Here is an 11,886-nt window from a genome sequence, read left to right on the forward strand (position 1 = left end):
TAGCACCGTGGTCTTCCATAAACATAAAGGCTAACAGATGCAAATTTGAGGGTATGCCTTCTCGGACATTACACAAGCATATCAGGCCTTTCGAACAGCGTCAAAAGATGGAATCCTAAAAATTGGAATTTCTTTCTGATCGATGTATGGACATTTGAATTGCGTGAGTTTGCTACGGGTCATATTCCTCATTTCTGGCCGTATCGTGTTTACTAGTTAGCAGATTGATATCATCCAATTATGTGCATGTTTATACAGTGGTAGTGCAGACGGACTTTTTCTGATCAACATCCAGGAGGGTCCCTCGACAGTACCATCTAGGTGACCAAGGGTCCATGAAGCTGCAAGTGGTTGCAGATAAATCTGAATCTCGTTTTGTATGAAAGATTACGAACGAGAAGTGAGCATTCTGAGGTATAGATTCTGTCTACTGTAACTTCAAACCAGTAACTGGTGCGACTTATGCCGGTGGCAACAGAACCATTACTTCATGCATACTTCAAGTCTTTAAACAGATTAATAGACCTCGGTACAGTGTACCTTTTCAATGCCAAGCATATAAGACAAAGCTGTAGCGTTGTGAGACATGTTATGTTGGAATATGGTACAGCTAGCTAGAGGTCTATGTTCGAAGACCGACCTTACATGCTTAAGGTATACAAGCAGTGTCTATTTGAGGATTGTCCTGAAGAGCATTCTAATCAATGCATAGAGCGATGGTTTCAAATTACTTCATTCTGAGAGCAGGGTATTGCAAGTAAAGCACTACAGATAAAATAAGATTGTAAAACATAAAGCGAGATGATTTGTGTCAGGCACCACCTGACTTGTTGCGTGCTGCCGCTGCTTTGGCAGTCATCTTCAATGCCGCTGGGGCATCATCGCGGGGAAGGCATAGCTCAACCAGCTTCAAGCATGTCAGCAATTTATATTGGCTCTGTCTTCATAAATCACTTACTCTAGGGTAATCAGGAACGCAAAAGCCTTCATCTGAGAAGAGCTTGCGCAGTTGGTCTCTTGTTCTGATACGGTATCCTTTGTAATTCTCCTTGGCACCGAAGACTTCAGGAATACGTGCGTAGTCCCACGGCTGAATATCATTGTATTCCTCATTCTGCCCGTGGATAAAGCGTTCGATGGTGTATCCTTTATTGCAAATCACAAAGCTGGCGTCCCTTGGTCAGCATAACAATAGGAATACCATGTCCTCACGGCATTGCCCGGTGAAGCTTACATCAGAGGATTCAAATCATTCCGGAGGATCGTGCTCAACTCCTGAACTGTCATCTGGGCACTACCATCGCCAATGAAAAGGATCGTTCGGCGATTATTCTGCTCTTTTGCGGCAATGGCGGCGCCCTGGCAGGCTCCAAGTGAATAACCAATACTGCCCCAGAGAACTTGGCTAATGGCAGTCACATTCGATGGGAAGCGAGTATTCCAAATACCAAAGTTGGCAGTCCCGGTCTCAGTAATGACTATGTCCTTCTCCTTGAGCCACTGACCAAGAGCTGGCCATAGCCAATCATGGGTGATAATCTGGTCCGTCGAGTTCTCCTCGCTACCAGAAACGCCACTCCCGATATGATGGACATTAGTTCGGTTGGGGAGGGGGGGGGCATCCTCTTGATAATTTTGCTGAGAACTCCTTTCATGTTTGTGTTGGGATATTCTGAGTACCGCACCCGCACAAAGGTGTTATGGAAATCTATAGTATTGAGTTTTCCAATTCGGTAAGTAAATCCCGTGGTGTTGAAATCGGATTTGATCGCGCCAATGCTGAGAACGAGATCGGAAGATTCGACCACCTCACTGACCCCCGGGCTCGATCCGCTTCCTGCATAAACGCCACCGAAATTCTTATGTGTTTCATCCACAGCACCTTTCCCCATAGGAGCAACGAATGTCGGTAACCCAGAGGCTTCCATCAAGTCATGCACCTCCTGTAATGCCCGGTGGCGAATGGCACCAGCGTCCACTAAAATGACCGGATTTTTAGCTGACGTGAGATATCTGAGGACAACATTGACAACATAGTCTTCCTTCTCTGGATCATTGTCCGGAAATGATAGGCCGAGTGGCTTTTGTAACCGGTTACCATCTACCTGAACGGATACCATATCGCTAGGCAGGGTAACGTAGACAGGACGGCTATGAGTCCAGCACTCACGAATCGCATTGTCCACTAGGTTAGCCGCGTCATGGCGATCATTTAGTTGTGCCACATAGCAGGAAATACCAGCGTTCATTTTGGTGAAGACATTGAAGTCGCCATTGCCAAGTGTATGGTGAAGCAGCATTCCATCTTTCTGCGATGCAGTGGTAGGTTGTCCCACAATATGAACTATTGGTATAAACTCAGAGTAAGCGCCTGCGATAGCGTTGAGAGCAGAGAGTTCTCCGACGCCGAAAGTGGTGATCAACGCGCCAATTCCATTTACACGTGCATACCCGTCGGCCGCGTAGCCTATCAACGAATCAGGTCATTAACAGCTGGAATCATTACATTTGGTATCGTAGTAAGTACCAGCGTTCAGTTCATTGCAATTTCCCACCCAGCTCAGTCCACACCTTGGAAGATAATCCAGTGCCGATAGATTATAGTCACCTGGCACACCGTGCACCGCACGAATCCCAACCTCATGAAGACGTCGGAAAATGTATTCGGCGAGATCTATCTGGCCTTCAAGCCCCTCAGTCTCACTTTTCGTTGTCATAATGCTGAATGTATAATCACAGTTTCCTGGAGAGAAAACATTAAAGTAAATATGAACGGGGCTTAGGCTCTTTTAAGAAAAGCCTCCACGGGGTTCATCAATGATCTTTAACAGCGAACCAATGCTAGACCTGAGAAATCGACGACGTTCTGGCTCTGTCTGTCCTATATAACTGATGCCACTCACGTCATCAACAGGGTTTTACCTTAGAGTTGAATGGAGGATTACAGTAGGATGATGAGGATGATCAAACTGCTGCTTATGGTTTGGGACGATACCGTAATACAGTGTAACAATACAATAGTACAATACAATAATAGTACATGCAGAATAGTATGCAGCTTGACTGGTGTGCCCTGATACCCCGACTTCGGACGGACCTGGGAATGTAACCAGACCGTGTGAATTGCGGGATTAGAATTCTTTATATTTCATCGCAGAACCTCATATCATTCATATAAGGATATACCAAAAGCATAGATCATATTGATATAAGCAAATTCTGAAAGAAATATCACTCAGATACTGCGCTACCAGTTATTGAACAATATCTAAAGAATTTGTCCATTTCCAGCTCTGCAATAATGGAGAAAACAGGGCCAGTCCTGGTCCCCACGTCTCAACTTAGCTTTATGCGGTGACTGGGAATATCAATTAAGGATAATATAAGCTTCCCAGTAGCTTCCGGAATATTTGGAAAACACCTCTTGTCCAGAACTTCACTTTTCATGGACCAGGCACTCTGGACACGATATTTTTTGAAATTACTTTCTATATATAATAGTCCAAAACATAAGTTTGGCCAAACAATATTCAACCTTGAAATAAAGATTATACTTTGACTTTACCAGGATTTCACTGTGAAAGGTTACTGCGGTCGTATTGGAGTCAGTAAGACGGCGCAAACATGCTGTTTATATCAAGCTTGAAAAGGTTTAATACAGCGCGACAGTTGCCTTTTTTGAGGCTTCATTGTTTAACTTCCAAAGCACAAGCATCAGCATATCTAATATTAGTTGACTGTTTTCTCGGGGGCTGGGCACAGGTAGATTCATGAGGTTGAGTACAGCCGTCTCCGCTGTACGGACGTCATAAGTTGGGTCCAGGCAGGTAAAATGGGCGATTGGTGGAAGTTGAAGAGCTCCGCCAAATCTTCAAACCCGGGGCAAATTTTCATGGGCTTGTTGATAAAACTGCCACTGCGCTGAGGATATAGCCACAAATACTAATTTGCTTCCAAGAATCCATGCATGTGTGCTCGCCTGATTTCTTGCCATCCGATGTCGTACTTTTGGCATTTCAAATATTCGTAGCGAGTAGTATCTGGACTTGTCGGTTCAAGATTGGTATAATTTAAGGTGTTCGAGTTATCGATCTGTGAGTGACTGAATGGTGTTTTAATCCTCTCGCGAATGATTCGTAGCAACGCGAGAGTGACCGATATTGAGAAATAGAAAACTCTCGGACCATTTCAAAATCGGACAGCGCCCGATCAAGAAATGACGCTTAGGGTCTATTTTTGGTTCGAAATTATTCATCCTCTTTGGAATGTACTTGTCGTCGCCGACCTAGTTTGGTATCCAAGCTGCTATCGCCACTTTCGGGGCCGAATGGTCTGATCCATGTCTCGGCCAATCATACGATCGATCCATTCCCAGTCGATGCAGCAGCAAAAAAAAGTCACGATCACCAGATTTCATTACTTCAACAGCGTCCACCAACCGCTTTTCCATTATTCTGTGGACTGCGAACGATACTCTCCAATGTCTCCTAATTAACCCCTCCAACGACTCATCGGCTCTCCGTGATCGGGTTTATCAAACGTCAACTACCTCGATCTAATTTTTGAAAAGATACCAAAAGCTTCACTACATCTGGAATTTCCCTACACAAATCCTCTGGCCTGATGCTTATTTTGTTTCTCATTGGAAAGGGCAATTTTCGTAGTCAGAACCAAACCCAGCAACGGGGAATACGAACGGCTGAACAGAAATATTGAGGCGCTCAAAAAGCTTCACCGGTCCATATTTTTAGGTTTTTTAGCTTTCATATTCACCCCGCCTGAAAGAGTGTCACCTCGGATAACTGCCTCGGTCTCATTATTCGTTACTATAGTCCGCAGATGACAGGAAATAGAGTCCCATAAAGAAATAAGGACGAAGCAGATTTTGCTACCGGTTCCTGGATGCTGAACGGGGGACAATATGACTTCTAGATCAATCCAATACCTCATTCCAAATGTCCATTTGTTTCACTGTCCACTCACTTGCGTCGCGTTCCAGTCGACGTTCCTTGGAGAACTGGAAGATGAAACGAGGCATTTCCCGTCCGATTCTGCTTTATACTTGGATGAGTGTGGTATGAAAACGAACAACCTAGGCTAATGACAAATTGAGATGCTTTGCTTTGGAGACCTCATTAAACTGCTCAGCTAGCACTAACATTCGATGCCGAAACCGAATGTGGCTTCTGTTTTATACCTAAGCTAATGATGTATGACTGCCCACAGTCTCTACGACTTCGTTCAACGGACGAATGAAGACGATAGTTTGTCACCTGATCATCCAGTTTTCCGGTGGTACAGTATTGGCTAGACCCATCTTAACCATGGGGTAGTAGAAGCTGTGGCTGTTGCTTTTTTTCTGCCTGAGCTGATAAAGTCATATGAAATCTATATACTAACTTATACGAACGACTTTATCGGTGCTAATGTAGCATATCCCAATATATTCGATAAATTGAAGTCCAACGTGAGGCCTCATAATGGACAGATCAGTATCCGATTCCTATGAAGATACACATTTGCCTCTACCAGCATTATGTAGTATCGCTATAGTATACGTTATTTTCATGATTTTGTGAGCAAATCTTTTTAATTCTCTCGCAATCGTTTAATCAATAGCAATAGAGTCATCTGGAACGCCAGCACTCGAAGGTCTCAACCATTCTATACCGGAACATGCGCTATCTGCCAGCTACCAATTGGTGATTGCAGACATCGAATACTGGCAGAAATCAATCAAAAGTTTCCCAAAAAGAAATTGATCGTATGGTGGAAATCCGTACAAACTGAGCAGGATAGTTTAAACAAATTCGATCAAGTGTTCAATTGGTAAGTCAAAACTCTGACCACTTAATTTCGATGAACATTCCTAACATTAAACTAGCCCTATTTGCCTTGACCAGGTCTCAAGGTCACAATTCATACATCCGCTATCATGTCGCCATGTATTCCACGATCATTGTCTTCAAGGGTGGATTGTGGTCGGTCATAATACTTGCCCTCTATGTGTCCGGCCGTTGTTTCTGGCTGAATATTGTGTTTAAAAGTCAACATTCAATTTCGATGCCTTTTGGTCTCATTCATCATGCTTGACAGTCGTTTGATGAAAAGCCATCCTTTCGGTTATAAGCCGGAGTGATCTGTTTGGCCAATGAGATGGTGTACCATGCGTACTATGCTGACCAGCCAGCAGGGAAGGCCAAGTTACAATATGTAATCACACCCAAGTGGGAGAACGGGTAAAATATTAAATATCTGAAGAATTTGGAATAGCTAGTTACGTTACTGAGCGGCGCGTAAAGCTATCGTCGCCTCAAAATCTAGTCAGCTTCATTTCAATATGTCAATAGAACAATTGTATTTCATTCATGGCCTGAAGAGGGGTTCCTCGCGCCCAATATTTCTATCCATGGGCTCTTGAAGTGGTACGATCTCAAGAACTTAGAGGACGTTTACCTCTCTTGGTCACCTGTTGTGCTATGGACCAGTCTGGCTGTCGCCTTCCGAAGATTAGGGCGAATAGGAAGCCACTTATAGCTAAGCCCAGAGGAAACGCCCATCAGTCGCCACCGCCCGAAAAGCGGAAATTAGGTTTAAACGACTCTCTCGTCTCTTATCTGTTATTCTCATTGACTAATTTGCTAAACTCCTGGAATTCCAATGTAAAGCCTCCAATGTAAGGCGCAGAAAAACACTGGCATCTGCGAGACGATTTGTTCAAGAACTCTTGAAATACATTTATCTTCCCCAAAAGAGTTCTAGCAGTGGTTGTATGAATCTCAGTGTATTTGTATTATATCGCAGCAGTCTAATGTGGTCGCAGATATGCTCGTCTGAAAGAAGAACATGATAGGAACATTAGGACCTCATGTCACCACCCTTACCCCGACGCACGTTGCGTATCCCCGAAGAGGAGTACATCTTAGCTACAGACTATTAGAGCCTGTCGTATATTTACAGCGGCAAGGCACACCTAATAGCAGTTGCAAAAGCAATCCGGCAGTCCTTCGGGGCTCTCTTCAGCTGAAAATCATCGAACCGACCAAAATTAAGAGCATGTGCGTTTACTTTCATGGTCTGGCTCAGTTTCAGATTTGGGGAGGTATGTGTCTTTGACCCTCATGGGCGTTAGAATCGTGCTGGTCTGCCTTTTTGCCCTCCACTAACTCAGAATCCTGTCTTTGTACAAGCAAATCCACAGAAACAGGATCTCATCACGTCCGGTATCACCTACTTCGATCACGGGCGCAAAGCAGTTTCGGACAGCCGTTCTAGAAAAGGCTTTTGCTGTTTGCCCGAAGAGTGTATGGTGGCCACCGGAAGCTGTTATCATGGCAAAGATTCCTTTCAGGCATTACGGGATGACCAAACTCCTCCGCCCAAGTATTGTTCGAACAACTTAGATCACCCCGGGCTTCTATGTTGTAGTAACAAATGCCTACCACCAGCTAATAATGTTCATCTAAAAGACCATTGTGGGCTATTTCCACCCGGAGATTATACGTACCCTTTCGAGTTCTTCGTGCACAACTTTCTCCCGGAATCTATCAATACCGGTCTTATATCTACTCGGTACTACCTTGAAGCTACTATTGAATCACCTAGGCTGTTTCGTTCGAAGATGCGCTCACAACTTGATGTCCCGCTTCTTCGACTCCCTTCGGAGACATCTTTGGAGTTAGTTGAGCCATTACTTTACACTAAAGACTGGCTTGAACAACTCCACTATGATGCTTGTGTCCTAGGGAGAAGTTTCCGTCTCGGGTCACGGATACCGATGAGGTTAAAGTTGACGCCTTTAGCCAATTTGGAATGTCGCTGGATTAAAGTACATCTAAATCAGCACGTGCAGTATTGGAAGACGAACCTAGAACCTCAGCGGGTACACATACCCACCCAAAGAGTGCTTCTCCTCCAAAAGCAGGCTGGGTTGGAAAGTTACAGCAGATACCCTGGTAGCAAAGTGCGAATCAGCTCAGCAAGAGGCACAATTCGGTCTACAGGCCTGCAAAAGCCGAAATTGCTAGGACAAATGCTGGAGACATCCGAGGTTGAGTTAGAGGTACAATTACCTAGGTGCCCAGAAATAGACGTAGAAAATCAGTGGCAACGGCTTCAACCAAGCACCAAAGGAGGCAGACTTGAAGTGAGCCACAGGATTCAGGTAAGGAGCTGCGGAATCTTCTCTTTATTTTCTAGCACTCACTGCTAACTCTAACAATGGATTATCCTGTATCTTTTAAATGAAGATACAAATGAGACAGCCGCAAGTAATCCCAAGGGTTCAAGATTTTTGGCCATCGATATACCCATCACCATTCTGTCGTGCAAGGCGACACCGGAGAACATTTATGTTCCTCCATATACGGTTGAGCCCGATATAACACCGATGCCATTACACGGTTGCCAATGCGAATATGTTGGCAGTGCCCTCCCAGACACCCCTGTATCCATTCATGAAGCGGAAATACCAAATACCGAAGAATCCATGTCTGTCAAATCAATATTACTAGGCGATATTACAAGACCACTCAACTTCGATAGCTGCCCCGCCGATCTTGAACCGCCTGATCAGGCTCACTTACATGACTGAAATCTTACTTTCGGACTTCTCCCAGGAACGAATTCGAGGCAACCTGTCAATGTTACTGTATGTAATATAACCAGAATTTGGTTGGAAAACTGGCTTGAAGTTACTTTCTCGTGTGTTCAACATCCTTTTGTATTGTCCCAAGACGGTCGTACTGCTTCCAAATTTGGCGTCCTTTTCTTTTCATCGGAAGGCATTTTTCTATCCAATAGGAATGATATGTTGCTTTGATAAATTTGGGTACATCGAGGCATTTCCATCCGGCGTGCGGTCCACTTCTTACATCGAAACAAGGAGTGGCCCACGGTCTCTCTTGTTCATATGCACATTGATCCGTCCTAGCGACTTTGCTCCGGTATTGATATCATGCAGTCTCGCCACGCTATTCCGGAGTTGGGTCAGCATGCTTCCTTCTCAGGACAATCGATGTTAATGAAAATAGCTGCATCCACTTGTTCCCAATATCTTCCGGTGTTTCCTGGCAGGCTATTGCGGGTACTGCCTGGGATCGCGCGATATTCAGTGTGGTTGATCTCATTTTGGGGTCTGGGTTCGCAGAGTAGCGTCTTCTTGTGTCGCGGCCCTGGCCTGCTCTTCCAGTTGACTCTCCATACTGCGGGAACCAAAGAAGGAGGTTCTTCGGAATATGTACCTGGCCAGCTCCAATACATGGAGTAGCTTTGGCGGTAGGTATGAGAGTTCTTCAAAAAGTCGCCACATCGCCTCGCATTCCGTGTCAAATATTGACCTTTCATATTTGGGATGTTGAAAGACATTTAAACCCTAACATCAACAGGCTGACCGAGAGACTCGCAAGATCTGAACGTACCTTGCCGGCTTCACCAGGAAAATAGTAATGGTGGCAGTTGTGAAACGGCTGCAGCAAGCTACCACCAATATACTTTGGCTGAGTATGCTCTATCCTACTGGATGATCACAGCTGGCGCGGTTGAGCCTCCCGGCTCAGCAAACTCAGCTGTCTAGCTTATGCACTACATCGTATTACCGTTGAATTGGAAGAGACAGTCAACGATTCACAAAACTTCATGTCAGCATGTACTGGTAAATGAATGCAGTACTTACCTACACAAACGCAATTTCGCGACTGGTACGGGCTCACTCCAGGTAGAACTGTCGTCAGTTTGGCCTGTGGTCCAGAAGAAATGGGCCACCCTTGCATAACGGGGTGTTAATTGTGGTTTACCTCTCCCAACTCATAAAACTTGATTACCTGTGCGAGGGAAAGTATTGACTCGAGAACGTCATGAAGACAAGATAATTGTCTAGGAAGGTGGCTGCTCTCATGGGATCTTCGGTTTTTCTTTGTTGCTACTTGTCATGCAGTGTTGCTCTCCAACAGCCACAGGTATTTTGAGGCCCGCTGCTGTGGCAGCCACTCAACGGTTTCTGGTGCTACATGGATCCATGATTCTTGCAACCACCGGCTCTATGCGTTAGCTTTTGACCGGATAGCATAACTCTGGACAGATCAGGATACTTGGAAGGGTACCCTTCGGCTTATTGGGAATATCTCCTTGCCTCGGGCTCTGAATATCCATATATTGGGGTGATTGCGAACAACAGGACGTAGGAATGTTGGCGGGAATGGCGGCGGTAATATAGCTCGGCGTGCCATGTATCGCACTTGTTTCAAGATCTATGCAGGCACGCTTCACTCGTGTGGCTGCAATGAACATTTTCCAGACATTAGCAAGATGGTTAAATGAGCCAAAGTGAGCCATGAAATGCATTGTCATGGACAAGGGTGACTGGTTGACTGGTTGACTTACAAGATGTCTATTGACTCCTGATGGGAGATATATTTCTATGGTCATTATTCTTTGAACTTCCACGGAGAGGTAACTTACCTTTCCGGGGGCTGCTGCTGGGTTTGATTCTGCGCAGTAAAAGTCTATAATGAGTCATCTGCTGGCAACGTATTGGTCCCTTCTTTACTTACTGCTTTCACATCCGAGAGGATGCCAGGCTCAGTATGTCCGTCGATGAGACACATTAGGCTCCTGTTACAGGGAGAGGTGATTTCTGAATTCGTCCATATCAGCATTATTTGTAGTGGTTGGTAGCTACACTCACTTCTGTTTACAGAATCAGCATCAGGCGTAAATAAGCTAAGGGAAGACACCGAGTAAGTTAGTACCATCGCTTATACCTGAATTCGGAGTCAGAACGTGTAGAGCAGCTGGCGATGAAGAAACGGTGTAAAACATTAGCTTCAGAGTAATAAGGATATGTTGAAGAAAGAATGTTCAGGTGGCCACAGAGCGGAGATTAATAGCAGTTTAGCCTGTCTTTACACTTACATCGATGTAGTCGCCGTTACGAATCGTGAGGGCGTCAACGATACTGACGGTCGAGATGCAGCTAGTTGATTAATACTCGTTGAGTCTAAATATTTTTGACGTCTTGCACTCTCTCTTAATGTTGAAGATACCAAAAACCTCCATCACTGTTGTTAATAATCGGAAACCCTTAATATGTCGCAGGAAGTTATGGTTTACACGTCTCTGTATTTTTCAACATAGATTGCAGAATCTGAAATAGCAGCTTCTGTAAATCCACCCTCTTCACCAGCGATGAACACTGTCTCGCTGAAAGCACACTCAACAGGTATTCATGCGCCTACCCACAGCGGATTTACATTCAGTCATAGAGTTGATCTTATCACAGTTGGATTTCATATTGCAATGCTTTCCTGCCAGAGGAACCCGTACACGCCTGGTTTCTCTCTTGTGGCACGCTCAGGCACGTGTCCCCCAATATGTTGTGGTAGATGAGTAACTGTATTCTACAAATACATCCATCTTAATCTATGCATGCCTTCAGTCCATGCCCTTTAATTTACATGCAATTTGATTAGAATAGATGGTGCGCCACATTGTCGTCAAAATCAATCTGTACCAAAGACATTCGTTCGCTGTCCTATCTGTACCATAGGAGTTGATAGCACGCATTATCTCGGTTATATATGCCCCTGAGATCGCTCAACCAACCTCAACGACCTTCAATCAATCATCTGATTTTACTGGACATGCTCAGAACTAACGTTAACCATTACCTCAATTCTTCATCTTGACAAGATTCGAGATGGTTACTTGAATCAGGGCAATCATGGAGCGGTCTAGCCCTTTCCAATCAGGATTAAGGTGCTGGGAGGTCCTACTTTAATTTCATGATATTATCTTTTGCCCTGATACGCACTCGCGTTTCTTCTGGACATAAGCAGCGACTAGAGGGCATAAAGGTATTACCACAACGGTCGGGCTGATTCCGCGTCC

The 11,886-nt window shown here is 44.8% G+C and overlaps 1 protein-coding gene across 1 annotated transcript; it reads right to left on the reverse strand.

Moving 5' to 3' along the window:
* Positions 1-811: 811 nt before the first annotated feature.
* N7469_002306 (alpha-keto acid decarboxylase family protein) lies at positions 812-2,717 on the reverse strand (the record flags this gene model as incomplete). The annotated part of the gene is made up of 5 exons (XM_056641226.1): positions 812-907; positions 959-1,166; positions 1,235-1,648; positions 1,681-2,467; positions 2,528-2,717. The coding sequence occupies 5 exons, from the start codon at positions 2,715-2,717 to the stop codon at positions 812-814; spliced, it is 1,695 nt and encodes a 564-aa protein (XP_056503720.1).
* Between the last annotated feature and the right edge of the window lie 9,169 nt (positions 2,718-11,886).

This window comes from Penicillium citrinum (genome assembly GCF_028827155.1).
Source record: "Penicillium citrinum strain IBT 23319 chromosome Unknown utg000002l:1.0-3833315.0:1.0-3834789.0, whole genome shotgun sequence".
NCBI lineage: Eukaryota > Fungi > Ascomycota > Eurotiomycetes > Eurotiales > Aspergillaceae > Penicillium > Penicillium citrinum.